Consider the following 15477-nt stretch of genomic DNA (forward strand, 5'->3'; position numbering starts at 1 on the left):
AGAATAGAAAGCCTTGAAAGTGAGTTACTTATTGCTTCTCCCAAAGAGGCTGCAAATGAATGAGAATGTCAGTGTTGAGGAATCATTTGAAAGAGTAGAGAAGCTTCAACAGATCTCTGCATCCCACTGATAAGCAGTTCTTAGGTTTTTCTAAACTTTATATTATGCTTCTGAAATACTAGTACCTACTGCCTTCTAGCTTATGAAAAATATACTTGATTATTTCAATGAAAAAGGCAATTCTGCACTTGGACAAAAGTGCACATAAATGTGGGGAAGGATAAGTTATTTCCTTGCCACAAGGACTTCAACTATTGCCTGAAATATCATTGACTAATGCCATTTCAGAGAGCAAGAAACCTCACATGCTTTTAATATCTGGCCAAGCAATTTTTCCCCCAGCTTAGATCCAGAACCAAGATATGAGATGGAAAATTCTCCAGGAGACTACAACACAAATGCTAAACCTGAGGGTTTGTATATTGGTCTACTACCTCATGGGGCAGAGGTTGACTTTCCATTAAAGGATCTGATCAAACTGGGTAGGATACTTGGATAATAGGAAAATACCACTGGTAACCATGCATCAGCTTGCAGAATTTTCAGGTAAAGCTAAATACCAATAGAATGACATTGAAGCAAATCCTTAAAGAATGCCAGTAGGATGTTTGAGGAGTCTTGGACAGGGACTGAATTTCTGCTTCAAAAATATCATATATGGTTATTGTTACCAAGCGGACACAAAATTAGGCCTTGTGTCAGAGACTGAATAAAAGGAGCACTAGAACAAGGGTGGGGTGGGTGATGCCTGGTTTCTGAAAAGTACCCAGAGACTAGACTAGTGCCAGTTCCTCTCACCTAGCCCCTATTCATGGCACTTCTACCCCTAACCCTCCTGAAACACCATTTGCTTGTGGCTTTTCCCTTTTTTCTCTTCAGTTGAGCTGAGATGGGAGAGAAGGGGCAGGAGATGTTAGAGCAGGAAGGGGCTATTTTATTGATAAGGAAGTAAGAATCTTCCACGGGCCAAGCAGTCCATTCAGGAGAATTGAATCTGGTGAAGTCCTTTTTAAGGAACTATATGGGGCTCCATACCAAGAAATCAGAGGCCTAGCCCCTGGCTTGATTAAAAATCACTTTCCGTGGCCCACAAAGGATCTCATGGAAGATTTTGTATCTCTTTCCAATCATATGTAATTTGAGTTAAAATTGATTCTCGAAATGAGAGATTTAAATATTTCATGAAATGACATGTTTAGAATTCTGATTTGGTTGGATTTAAAAAGCTTAAGGCTTGAAGTTTAAGGCCTAAATAGGAAATTAGCAGATATCTCTTCATCAAAGTATACAAGGGGGTGGATGTGCCACCCAGACTTCCCTTTAGTGAAGTTTAGTGACTTGTTGCCCCAGCTGTTACCAAGCAGCCTTTAGTTATTGGCCTCCTCTGGGATTGTCTCAGACTCAAACTTTGAGGCCACTCATCTTCTAGGGTGGTCCAATGACTGACCAATGACGGGGTAAAATCTTGTGGTTAACATGGCCCGACTCAGGACAAAGATGAAAAACCAGTCTAGAGAGTACTCCTGGAGGAGTTGGCCAAGGCTATCATTGGAATTTAATCATAGCCTGATTTTTCTCTGCCCGTTTTTCACTGCCTTCCATGGGCTATTCAAACATTCTGCACTAACATTTGGTACTGGGAGAGATCTAAGAAAATAGACACTAAGGTCAGATATTACTAACACCTGCTGCTCATCTGGTAATGAAGATGCCACTCCTGGTGGTAGGTGAAGCACAGATAACCCCTGATAGCAGTCTTATTAAAACTTACTAATAGTGTGTTGGGATGACAGATGTATTGGCAAAAAGGAGCCTATTAGTTGGTATGACATAGCAGACACTTATGAAATGTATTCTATTAATACAAGTGTTCCATATCCTAGGAGAAAGACAGCTAAGAGAACTACATCTGTACAAAAATCAGATGATCAGGTGGCTAAGGGCATTTTCCTCAGTAAAAATTCTTAAACCTTATCCCTATATTTAAATTTGGAACACATTAACTGAATATGTCTTCCTTCTTGGAAGGAAGAACTCAGCAAAAACTTGAGAATAATGCCTTGTAATGCCTACTCTTCCCTCCAAGAGGAACCTACAGTTATTTATTCAGGTAATTGTACACTGGAAAAAGGAAGTTAACCAACCATTTGGAGAATGTTAGTCCTAGCTAACACTGATAATAGGGAGATTTATTATGGTTCTCTTATTAGAGTGGAGGCATTGGAGGGCTGGGTAATAAGTGGATTCCTGGTCAATATCCAGCTCATAGTGTGTCTTCTGGTTCTGGGATATGCCTTGTGAACATTCGTTTTGCCAGAATGCAGTCAGAATAGATATACATGTCTATCTAGGGTCTTGGCCTATGAAGAGGTTTAAGTGGAGAGAGTGCCAAGGAGAAGCCTTTGGAACTTCCCTGATCTCTGGATAAGATAGTAAATAAAAAAGTAGTGTGCTCAAAGGGATGGAGGTAGTGACACTTTTATAAAATGACCTAAAGGATACAGAGTGGCACCTGAAAAAGGTAGATTTTAGAGAATGAGACTATCTCAAGTTTACATATAAGCCCCAACTAAACTGCTTTCTCAAATGTATTCTGTAGGTATACAGAATACCTACAGAACCATGTTACCTAGAGTAGGTAACAGTTTCAGGTACATGGTATATAGCCATCAATTTGGTGAATGCTTTCCTACTACATAAGGAAAGGGGCTCAGAAATAGTTTACCATTCACATGAATACTACATGCACTTATAATTTTCCCCCAGGGCTAGTTAACTTTCGCTTTGTCACAATATTATTTAAAATGTCCTGGAGCAATGCTCTAACATAATGTTCTGTGAAGGCAATGTCCTATGATCTCTGCAGTCTGATTGGGGAGCCCCTAGCCATATACGACTATTGCGCACTTGAAATGTAACATGTTGGAGGTCTTGTTAAGTCACATGCCCTCCAGAGCATGGGAAAAACACTGAAGAAAATGGCCGAGTTTAATTCACAGATGGATCTACTCGGGAGTGCAGGCCAAGGAGGGATGGCTGCTGCATAATAATCCTACTCGAGGGTATCCTTGAATGACAACGGAGGCGAGGAGCAAGTCCTCCCAGTGGACATCGCTTCAGCTAGTGTACCTGATTATCCATTTTGCGTCAAAAAAATCTTCATTTTAAGGCTTAAGTATAGTCAGAGTTTGCTTAACGACAGGGATGTTCTGAGAAATGCATCATGAGGCGATTTCATCACTGTGTGAACAGAGTGCAGGACACAAACCTGGATGGTAGAGCCAGCCTATTGCTCCTAGGCTACACAAGCCTATACAGCACATACCTGTACTAAGTACTGTAGGCAATGGTAACACAATGGTAAGTATCTGTGTATCTAAGCATATTTAAATGTAGAATAGGTACAGTAAAAAATACAGAATAAAAGATGGTATACCTATATAGGGTGCTTACATGAATGAAGCTTGCAGGACTAGAAGTTGCCCTAGTTGAATGAGTGAATGTGAAGGCTTAGAATATTAGGGTATACTACTATAGAGTTTATAAACACTGCACGTAGGCTACACTAGATTTATAAAAATTTTTCAAGTTAACCTTAGCTTACTGTAACTTACTTTATGAACTTTTAAAAATGTTGTAATAACATTGCTTAACAGGACATTGTATAGCTGGTACAATATTTTACTTTATATCCTTTATTATATAAGTGTTTTTATTTAAGAACTTTTACTTTTTAAAGCTTTGTTAAGAACTAAAACACATTAGCCTTGGCCTACACATGATCAGGATCATCAGTAGCACTGTCTTCTACCTCTATATTTTGTACCACTAGAAAGTCTTCAGGGTAATAACACACATGGACCTATCATCTCTTATAACAGTGCTTTCCTTCTGGAATACCTCAAGGATCTGCCTAAGGTGCTTCTTGAGAAATATTTTTTAAAAATATGTCCATGGTGGTTTGGTTTCCTTTGCATTAGATGTTTGTTTGTGAGCAGATAATGCACCATAAACATTCATCTCTATTAAAGGGAGCCTTTCTGTGTTGGGGTCTATGTTTTCAAACTTGAGTTTGTTGAGATCTGCAAAAACTTGTTAAATCCTTCCGAGTTTTGAGGGTTTTTTCCCCTCCTACAATTTCCTTTTGCCTCTTCAGCTATGCATTCCTGTTCCAGTTCCAACTCTTTAGTCTTCCTCAGGGAACCACCCCTAGAAGCTCTTTAACATCACCCTCATCTATACCCAAGTTAAAGTGGCTTGCCATATCAATTTCTGCCCTGTTGATTTTTGCGATCTTTGTGCTACAATATTATTACAGCTACAACATCACAACGGGATAGGAATTTTTTGGCTCCATTATAATCTCATGGGACCCATGTTATATAAATGATATTCACAGTTGACTGAAACATCATTATATGGCACATGACTACATATACACTAATTGGCAATGACAAATGGCCTAACTGCTGGTCAGAGGCCTGGAAGGAAAAAACTAGAGACAAGTATGTGGATCATTTTTTTATGGCTGAGTTAATTTCGTTGTATGTATGTACTACTACTTTATCCAATCATCTATTGATGGGCACTTAGGTTGTGTCCACATCTTGGCAATTGCAAATGCTTTGCTGTGAACATAGGGGTGCATAGATCTTTAAAACCTTTTTTTTTTTTTTTAAATAAATACCCAGAAATGTAATTCCTGGGTCAATAGGTAGGTTTTTGTTTATTTATTTACTTATTTTAAGGAACCTCCAACCTGTTTTTCATAGTGGCTGTACCAATCTGCAATCCCACCCTTCAGTATAGCCCTTATGTGCAGTGTCCAGACTTCCCTGTTCCCAAAAGGGACTGTTTCCTATCTATTCAAGGGAATTCTTGATATCATTACAGGACATGCAAACCCTGGAGAAGTCCCTGATGTAGGCTTAAGATCCTCAATGACAGACAATATAAGAGTTGAAAATGCAGTGACCCTATCATGTACCTTTCTCTAACCTGGACAGCCCCCACAGAACTGAACAGCATAAGTGAAAGCCCGCTTTAAAGTATCCCAAGTTGAACCCAGCTCAAGATGCATCATCCAGAAACCGGAAATGCAAAGCTCTTAAGTGATCTGAAAAAAACTATTTTTCAGGTGGACAAGTTCTGTGAACCATCATTGAACCATTGACTTTCAGTTCCTTTGTAATGAAAATCCAAAAATAAGACCAAAGCAATATTGTTGACAAAGCAGGAACTAAGAAGATCTCCACTGGGATTTAGCATTGTCTATAAGCGCCAGCTGCTAAAGAGATACTAGGTTGAGAAGCAACTCCTGGTCCCACAGCATTGCTGCAATCCCCAAGGAAAATTCCTTGGGGCTCTAGATACCTACAGCACCTTACTGCAAGGGGTAACTTCTCCTGTGTCGGGAGCCACTACAAGGCACTGAAGGTGTCACATAGCTTGGAGACATAAAGCAGTTGCTAACACTGCTTGGAGCCATATAGCAGCTGCTGAGACAGCTTAAACAATGATTCAAGGAAGCAGAACATTAAGTTAAACATTACTGACCCTGGTGAGGAGATTCTCCCCATTAAGAAACTTTTTTAAGGTAATGGAATATTTTTACAACCCTGAAAGCAGGGATGTTTGTACCGTGAGAGCTGGATGTTTTATGATCTTGTGTAAATGTCAGCATTTGACTGATATGATATACGTTATGCTTTGTTATTGTATCCAAAAACCTATATAAAGGCTGTGCTAAATAAACTCGGGGCTGCAGCAGTGAGACTGTATGCCCTCCTGAAGCACTTTCCTGTCTTCTCTTTTTTTCCTTAGGCTTCATCCCCATCTTTCAGGTGCTATTCGACTTTAGCCGGCTGGCTCCGGCACTCCTGACCCTGAAGTTTTCTTTGTCTCTGCTCTTTTGCTTCTTTGCTATAAACTCCTTCCCCTCACCCTTGGATCCAAGTTTTTACCACCTTCCTCTCCACCAAAATGTGGCAGCTGCCACTTTTTACCACACTAATGGGCTTTAGCAGATAGTTGGTCCACTTATGAAATCCAAAATAAAGACTCAGTTGCTAGGAAACAGGGTCCTGAGATATATCTCTATCAGGAACCATCACACTATGAAACAGAAGAGTTCATTCTATACTGGATCAAGGTAAGTGCTCGCCAAAGGAAGCTGACCACAGGTGAGGCTATTTAACAGCAGCTGGCTTGACAGGGATAAGTAGCATCTGTGAGCTTCTTAAGTGAGGGCATAGTTCAGCCCTCATTTGATCAGTCAGAAGTAATCCCTCATGTACTTTAAGGAAAAACTGAATTCTCTTGGAGATAAATGAGTTCTATAGGAAAAGCCGAGTTTTCGCCTACCAACAGGGTCTGAATGAATTTCATGGCTTTTTCTGCTTGAATCAGGATTCTTACCTTCCCAGCGAACAGAAGTAGCCTGAGTGGGAGGGAAGGTGGAAAACTAAGGATCAGCATCACAATCCCATTTACCGGTCTGACTCCATCCCCTAGCCTGTATACATTCCAGAGCTGAACAGCAGGAATACCAGGACCTTATAGGTAGTATAGTCTAACCCCCGATAAAAGTCATTCTCAAGCCTTGTGGTCTGCCTTCCAAATTCCAGCAAGACAGATGGAATCTGAACTTAGCTGTACACCAAAGCGTCTCCAAGATTTTAAGCTACGAAGATTAAGAGCAACAGAAAGAATCTGGAAAGTTAGACAGCTCTTATGTCTGGAAAGGATACAGGAATAAGTTTCACCTGAAGAGGTAGTATCTAGCATTTGACCAGTCTAAAACATTTCTTCAGCTCAGTAGTTTCACCTTCTCGTTTGTGAAAGGAAAGTATGTTGAGTATATATTGCTCAAGTCTTGACTTCTTGGGCATATTTTCTGAGTCTGAGTGAGACAAAAGAAAGTGACTAAATCATTTTGATATTTTTAAACAAAGCTTGGCTGTGAGTAAAACAAAGTATCAGAAGAGGCACATATCCTGCAAAATGTGTTAAAAATTCTGAGTTCTTTGTGGAAAGTTTGGATGGCTTTGTGGCAGGAGCTATCTATAAAATTAGGCTAGTGAAAAGCAGGAGGACAAGGGGCAATACATCTAAATAGCTTTCCTCTAGTGGGGGATATTTTGAGTTCAAACAGGAGAGAAAGTAGCCCATGAAAGTGTTTCCCCCATCCTTGATAGAGAAGATTAAGAAGTTAGGCTAAAGTTTCAACTGAAGCTTGAGCCAACACAAGGTTTTTCTTACACCTTCCAGCGTAAGAGACGTCAGAGAATTAGAAAAGCACAACCTAAGGAAAGCAGTATTAATGTTCCCGCCGCAGCCCCTTAGCCAGCATCATTGGAGAGGTATTCCAAGTCCAGAGTTTCCAACAGCCCCTTCCCCTTCCCCATCCCCTCACCCCCATCCTTGCCCAGTAAAAGCAGGGATAGGAGAAATAAATTCCACCTGAAGAGGTAATTTCTGGTATTTGATCAGCCTAAGCCTTTCTTCAACTCAGTACTAAGTTTCACCTTTTTGTCTAAAAAATGTTGAATTGTATTACCCAAGTCACTTCTTGGGCACATTTTATGAATCTGAGTGAGATGAAAGGAAAAGGGACTAATTCATTTTGCTTGTCTCTCCCATAGCTAAGCAGCAGCAAATTCCCTGTCTTTCATAGAACTCATAAACAGAAAAGCAGAGAGAAACAGACACCAACAGAAAAGAGAAACTAACTTCAATATCTGCACGTCTCTTTTCAGCTACTCAAGCCCAACTCCCCCTGCGGTCAGTAGTGTGAAAATCCCAAAACCTGTGGCAAGTCTCACGTAAGTAGAGGGCGAGAGAACATGATTGGTCAGAGTTGATGTCCTGAGTGGCTGGAGCTAATGAGCTTCCTGGATCAATTAAAACCAACCTGGCAGATGAGGACTGGTGCTTTTTTCTTTTTCTTTTTAAATTAGGAGACCCTTGAGTGTGTCCACCTGTAACTACAATATGATAATTCACCCTCTAGCATTTATGATCAGGATTTACAAGAAAAAAAAGTTGCACCTATCAGACATGGGCTATAATCTTAAATCTGATAGTAAAGAAAATGAAAATAATCATATTACACCATTCCACATGCTCTAGAACCAACCTGAGTTTGTGAATACGCACACCCATTATTAGTTAACTTTTCCTACCCCTAAAAATTACCTCTTAAAATAGTAAAAGAAAAAGGGAGTATATATGTCCCAGCATGACAAAGAAGATTCTCCTACTTGAATTATGCCCCAATTAGATAGACCGAGTTATTGTAATTACAGACTGCCAGCTTGTACTTCAGTTGAGTCTGCTTTCTAGGGTTATTCCTGCTATCAATCGTCTAACTCCCAAAAACAGACTCTGAGACCTTTTCTTGTAGAAAGTTTAGCATGGAATATGCTCAGGAACATAAACTCCAAGCAACTGTGAAGGAAGAACAGAGGGAGAAGGTGAATTACAATGCAGTTTCATCAGAATTCTCAGCTGATTGAACCTATGAGGAATTCTGATCCTATACACTTGTTCTGAATTGGGCAAGGGGACAAGCTTTTATGCTCGGAATCAACCAGTTGCTGAATGCAATCGTTATATTAAGAATGTGCATCACTTAGGGTGATGCAGCATCCTTTGGCTGAAGGTAATTCCTGGAGAAGAATGAAGCTGTGATCCCTCAGAGCCTGACACTCAGCTGTGGAATGAATAAGTGCTTCAGTTCTAAAGGGGTATTCGTGAAGTGCTACACAGTCTACTACTGGGAAACCTTCATAACTGATTAGTTTTCTGAGGTGACTTGGGGATAGGTGAAGGAAATAAACCATCAATCGTCTAAATTTTCCTAATTAAAGAATGAACTCTCCCATTCTTGTTCCTTTTAAGTTTTATTCTGAATTGAAATCAGAATTTTGAAGTGACATCTGCACCCTTATATTCATTGCAGCACTATTCATAATTGTCAAGATGTGGAAACAACCCAAATGTCCATCAGCAGATGAATTATTACCCTGATCTTATTGTCATCTTTCTTGGTTAAGAAATCATAAAGCAGATATAATAAAAGCTATAATTTAAAAATATAATTAAGACCAAAGTAAACAAAAGTCAGATGTAGAAAATAGACATTGTAATAAAAATACATTCACTGTCTCAATTTTGATTGCTATTTTTCATTCAAACATGAAATAGAGACAATGCTATTAGAACTAAAATATGAAAAGCAGATAAGTTTGGTAAATAAAATTAAATGCTCACTTAAATATTGTTTGTGCTTATTGGTTAGCTTTCTAGCAATGGAAACATTAGGTTAAAGTGCATGTAGGGGGTTGGAAGTAACAGATTCTCATGACAGAAAGTCAAAGATCGTAAATCATTGATGTGTCTCTATCTAAATCCTGACCTCAAGATACTTATTAAACTGATCCAACTGTAAGGTGAGTTATTCTGCTGTTTGGAAAATTCTGCTGTGTTTTCTGTAATAAAGAGACACTTTCGTGAAGAAGCAACTGAAATCTCGTAAACCATTTTCATTAGGTGGTTTGGGGGCTGGTTCCTCACGTCACCAAATGAAATTCTTCCCATGTAAGATATTACAGGGTTCTAGTAAAAAGTAGCTCAAGCAAAAAGGGCTGTGTGATTGATTGAAATGGGAATGTGTATCAACACTTATTTGCACGTATGCCTGTATGAGCACACAAACACAGCTACACACATAAGCCTGACACTTGCCATTATGCCTAGGAGGCATGTCCCATAAAAGCTTTGGCATAGTGAATCATGGGTGTAAGCTTCCTTGTTATGTAGGCTATGATATTCTAAAGGTGGGAGAAATCAAAAGTGTTGAAATCTTGCTTCCATGTCGAATAACTTCTCTATGTCTTGTTCTGTTATCTTGGGTCTTCGTCTTCTGGGGGAATACTTCTTCCTCTTGGGCTCTTCCACCAGGGGACTGTGTATGGTGAGGCTAAAGGGCACCTTCTATTTCTGAGCATCCACTACAGCCACTAATGCCTCAGGAGGAGATGGCTGAATCCCAGGGAAAGTGGTCCCTGTGTCCCCATTGTCACAGTCACAGTTTTGCTGCCTCATCTCATGCTGGGGCCTTTTAAGTAGCACCACCCCCTTTGCCTCTCGCATTTGGTTGCCTACATTTCCTATCATTATTCACATTGTTGTTTAGGTTTACATTGTGACCTGTTCTCTGAATTATCCTATGGGCAACAGAGACCCACAGGATTTAGCTCAGCAATTTGGGGGACTAGCTGTCTTGCAGGCTTGAAGATTGGGCTTCTAATAGACGCTAAGCCTAGTATTGAACTTCAGCCACTGCCCTCCATTATTAGAAATGTGTTGGGTTAGCTTGAGAAAGGTTTGAAGTACACCTACCTGCACAAAGAATGAAGCCTCTCACCATTCACATCAATAATCACTGTTGCTGCTGAGGATGTGTGGAACTGGGGGCACATAGCAAAATCTCTTGCTTTTTTGTATTTCCATCCATATCTATATCCTTTGCCATCTCGCACCTGTTGTCTTCTTTCTCTTAGCTCTATTCCTGCACCATGATGATGCTTAGGCAGAAGTAACGATCTTTAAAATATGGCCCATGCACCGTTCTAGCCTCATTTATTTCATTGTCTCTCAGCTACACTGCACTCCTCCTTATCTAGTTTATTGCATTTGGAGAGTATTTCGTGTTTTTGTATTTTCGTGCTGAGGTCTCTGCTTTTTCAGTTTGAAAAGCTCTTCTTCCTTGGTTCCCTTGCACTCTATTTTCCTTCTCTGTTCAAAAGGGACTTCTGAACACAGTTATCAGAAATATTTAACCAGTGAAGTTCACCATGAGCCCTGAGGCAGAACTCAGGAACTAAACAGTGAAGTGGACCTTGAGAGTTAAAGTATACAGTCAGAGTGAGGACTTCTTCTACAAAGTGAAATGAATTATGATTGTTAGCATTTGATTCCTGACTCTCTGGCTTACTACGTACGACCTTCTCTGCACATCAGTTTCATCTATAAAACATAGGTGTAATGGCAGCTACATCAGAGGGTTGTGAAAATAGAATGAGATCGTCTTGAAAGCATTCAGCAGAGCAGTAGGCATATAGCAGGCTTTTGCAAATCTAATCTTGGGCCCTCTATTTTCTTTTCAGGATGCACTCTATGTTCTCACTTGTAGGAGTCCTCCGAGGGCTTGAAGAAACAAAAGCTCTTCATCCACTAAGCATCTGCCTCCTCAGGCAACCTGGAAAGCCCCAAGGGATGGAGCACAGAGAAAAGGCAGTCTCTGGAGGAGTTACAGTGTTTGGCTGTTGGGCAGAGGCCAGGGGAAGCCAGGGTGTCCAGGGAAAAAGCAGGATAGACAGTCTAAAGGAGAAAGAGGGAGGTTTTTAAAAGTAACAATACTCTTTACTGTGACTCTACATCGTTCATCTTTGATCTTATGCTGCTTTCCTATTGCTCCTGAAGGTCCAGTATAAATCTCCCTTCTTTTGAGTGAAAACACTGTGGATGCATCACAGGAAGTCTTAATAGAGAAGACTCCAGGGATGTGGGTAACCAACCCAGGGACTGGGTGCTGGGCTGACAGAGTCTGAAGGACAGGGTCACCTTAGAAAGGAGGAGATAAGACCTCCATCTCACTATAAAGGGCTGGCCAGGTCTGGTGGGTACTTTTGATAGCAAGATCAACTTCTGGAAATGAGAGGGAGGAGGGAACACATGATTCTTGTGGTTCAAAGCTGAAGGAGGAAGGGGTAAGTCCAACCTTGGAATGATGGTGATATACTTTTCAGAGACCGAAGAAGTTAGGAGGAAAGAAACCAAGCAGTAGGGCTGATTGGGGAGCACGTGTATATGATTGTGGTGGTGAGGCATAGGGTTATCATAAACACAAAGGCTCCCTCAAATGAGTTATGCATTGCTGCTTTTATCTTTAAACATTTTGATTTGGATCGGCTATTTCCTATACTTTAAATAAGGATGAAAAATTCTCACATATCCTATAATTTATTTTTTGGAGTTAAGTGACTTGTCTAAGGTTTTCTTTAATGAGTGGCCTCAAGTCTTCATGTTAATGTCTCTCCAGGGTCACAGACAGAGGCAGATTTTAGCTGGAAATGTCTTAGAACAGATCTCGATCAGAACTTTCTGAAGAAAAGCTTAACAGCCAGGAAGCAGCTGTGTCTGTATATTGATCCAGGTAGCAGCCATGTGGGTGTATTCTTATGCTCACTTTATCACCGCTATCAAGCTGCACACCTCAGAATGGTGCATTTCACAGTACATATGTTTACTTCAATGAAAGAGCCCAAAACTGAAGGAGTAGTCAGTATGACGTTTTGGATATGTCAGAGAAAATAAAAAGTTAAATCACTGGATTGGCAACAGGTCATTAATAGAAATCATTGTTGACCTTAGCAAGAGAATTTTCAATAGTAATAGACTAAAGAGTGAAATAAAAATTAAAAAGATGACCAACCAAACCAAGTGTTCTGTCATGTCAAAAGACTAACAAAATATATACACATCCAGGAGTGATTAAATAAGAGAACTGAGGAAAATAAAACCGTCAAGGGAAGGAAAAATACAAAGAGCTAGAAATTGCCAGGGTGGAGAGAGGAGGGATGGGCAGTGCACAAGCTGAGACTAGCCTCGGAAAAAAGGTAGATATATGCAGGGCAAGAAGCCACGAGAGGAAGATCTTGAATCGGAGACAAGTAGGGGGCAAGGAGGCATTCTGGCTCCTCAAACTGTACTTCAGCTCTTTAAACAGCGATACTTAAATAGGAGTTTGTGGCACCCAGAGAACATTCAGGTGTCTTAAGGATACCTGAATTATGATAGCCTAATAACTCTTCGTTCCCATCCTACTTCAAAAAGCTTTCCCTTGACTTCAAGTGATCTATCGCTGAGGATGCTCACCCAGTGACTATACACAGCAAGGTTCTTTTAATCTGATCGTGAAGCAGAAGTTGTTTATTCATTCAGTCCGTTTCATTATAAGGCATTTCTTATATTTAGGGTTTTTGTTTTTGGAGATGGCAGTGGTCGTGGTTTGTCTGTTTCAACAAAGACCAGTTTGCCATCATATCCCAGAAATTGGCTTTCTAAAGGATAAAGCTTCATTGTTGTTTGGAATGCGTTGGTAGTTTATCATGGAAACAGTTTTACATATTGAAGAATCAAAAACCTATTGGATGGTTGTTCAACTATACAGCAGCCTAGAAGTTTTATTTGTAGCTTTTTAATCTATCAATTGAACCTAGCTCAAGGGGAAATCCAGGCTGATATAAAAGTAGGGATTATAAACATTTCCAGACGGTTTATTATCTCCTATGGAATATTATGACGTTGTTCTCAAATGACCTTATTTTTGAGGCTCCATTAACTGATCTGTTCAACCAGGATGATGCTTCTTCATTTATTTTTTGTCTAGCACTATAATGAATATATAAAATATGACATGTTGAATCTCAGGAAGTTGTTTCATTCAAAAATTATTAAATTTTAGGAATAAACATAAAAAGGTGAACTCTTTCCTCTGATTTCTTATTCATTCAACTGTTTGCCCCAATGAACACACAAATCTTCTCGTAATGGACTTGTCAGCCACACTTATGGGTCAAAACACATGGTGTAAGGAATAAGGCCATGAGCAAGACACACATGCTTGAATACAATAAAGTCATGGAGCATTGGAATTGTCAGTTGAGGGCCCTCAGGTTAGCATGGAAGATTCCATGAAAGCTCAGAGTGTATATAATTTAGCTTTGGCATGGGATAGGGGAGGAGCAGAGCACAGAAGACTTCACAAAAGAGGTAAACCATGTGCTGATCTTTGAACAATGATTAGAAATTAGCAAGGCAAAGAATACTGAGGAGGCTGGAGTGTGGAGCAGCATAACTTTGTCTGATATTGGTTTTCTGATCCTGTGGTCCACCTAGCTGAGAATACCACCAGGCTCTCTTTAATACTACAGCTGGGGATGTCTTATAGGATTGCATCTTTTTCTTACCTCCCTTTATGCATTAATAGGAAAGCAGTCTCATCTGTGATGCTGGGGCCACCCTACAACCACACGATGGAAACCCCTGCCACGTTCTACCTTGTGGGCATCCCAGGTTTGCCATCTTCACATCTTTGGCTGGCTATCACCCTGAGTACCATGTATACCATAGCCCTGTTAGGAAACACCCTCATAGTGGCTGTAATCTGGATGGATTCCGCTCTACAAGAGCCCATGTACTATTTCCTGTGTGTTCTGGCTATCGTGGACATTGTAATGGCCTCCTCCGTAGTGCCCAAGATGGTGAGCATCTTCACCTCAGGTGACGGCTCTATCAGCTTTAATGCTTGTTTTACTCAGATGTATTTTGTCCATGCAACCACAGCTGTAGAGACGGGGCTGCTGCTGGCCATGGCTTTTGACCGCTATGTAGCTATCTGTAAGCCCCTACACTACAAGAGAATTCTCACGCCTCGAGTGATGCTGGGAATGAGTGTGACCATCACCATCAGAGCTGTGATATTCATGACTCCACTAAGTTGGTTGGTGAGTCATCTACCTTTCTGTGGCTCCAATGTGATTCTCCATTCCTACTGTGAGCACATAGCTGTGGCCAAGTTGGCATGTGCTGACCCCATGCCCAGTAGTCTCTATAGTCTGATTAGTTCTTCCATCATTGTGGGCTCTGATGTGATTTTCATTGCTGTTTCTTACAATCTGATTCTTTGGGCAGTATTTGGTCTCTCTTCAAAGAATGCTCAGTTGAAAGCATTAAGCACCTGTGGCTCCCATGTTGGGGTTATGGCTTTGTACTACCTACCAGGGATGGCATCCATTTATGTGGCCTGGCTAGGGGGGGATATACTGCCTGTGCACACTCAGGTGCTCTTAGCTGACTTGTACCTGGTCATCCCACCCACCTTAAACCCCATCATCTATGGCCTGAGGACCAAAAAAATACGAAAACAAATACAGAGCTTGCTGATGCACCACCCTTTTGACCACTGCAATCGTTCATGAATACAAGATCTGTTCAGACCTTGAGCATTCCAGCCAACTTCGAAGATGTCTCAGATCTGTGGTGCTGGTGCCATAGGATAAAGCCATAAATGGTATCTTTGCATAACTTTAATTTCTAGCAAGAATATGAATAAAGTGATTATTTTCTGACAACATTTTTAATGGTTTCAATTAACTAGTATCTGATCCTGAGATAAATTGGGCAGAGAACACACTTAAGGTTTTTCTTTCCTTAGCTTCTGACTCATTCTGAACTCAATATCCTACTGGTCGCTCTGCAGAAGAAATCAATTGTTTGGTCCCTCTGCCACCATCACCTGGCTGATATTCTCAGAATTGCTCTTCTTCTCATGTGATTATATGGAAGCAA

The 15477-nt window shown here is 40.5% G+C and overlaps 1 protein-coding gene across 1 annotated transcript; it reads left to right on the forward strand.

The window, feature by feature from the left end:
- The first annotated feature begins 14120 nt into the window (after nucleotides 1-14120).
- LOC107517341 (olfactory receptor 52I2) lies at nucleotides 14121-15107 on the forward strand. The gene has a single exon (XM_016157922.2). The coding sequence runs from the start codon at nucleotides 14136-14138 to the stop codon at nucleotides 15105-15107; it is 972 nt and encodes a 323-aa protein (XP_016013408.2). The 5' UTR covers nucleotides 14121-14135.
- Nucleotides 15108-15477: the final 370 nt, after the last annotated feature.

This window comes from Rousettus aegyptiacus, unplaced genomic scaffold (genome assembly GCF_014176215.1).
Source record: "Rousettus aegyptiacus isolate mRouAeg1 unplaced genomic scaffold, mRouAeg1.p scaffold_m13_p_5, whole genome shotgun sequence".
NCBI classification, from domain to species: domain Eukaryota; kingdom Metazoa; phylum Chordata; class Mammalia; order Chiroptera; family Pteropodidae; genus Rousettus; species Rousettus aegyptiacus.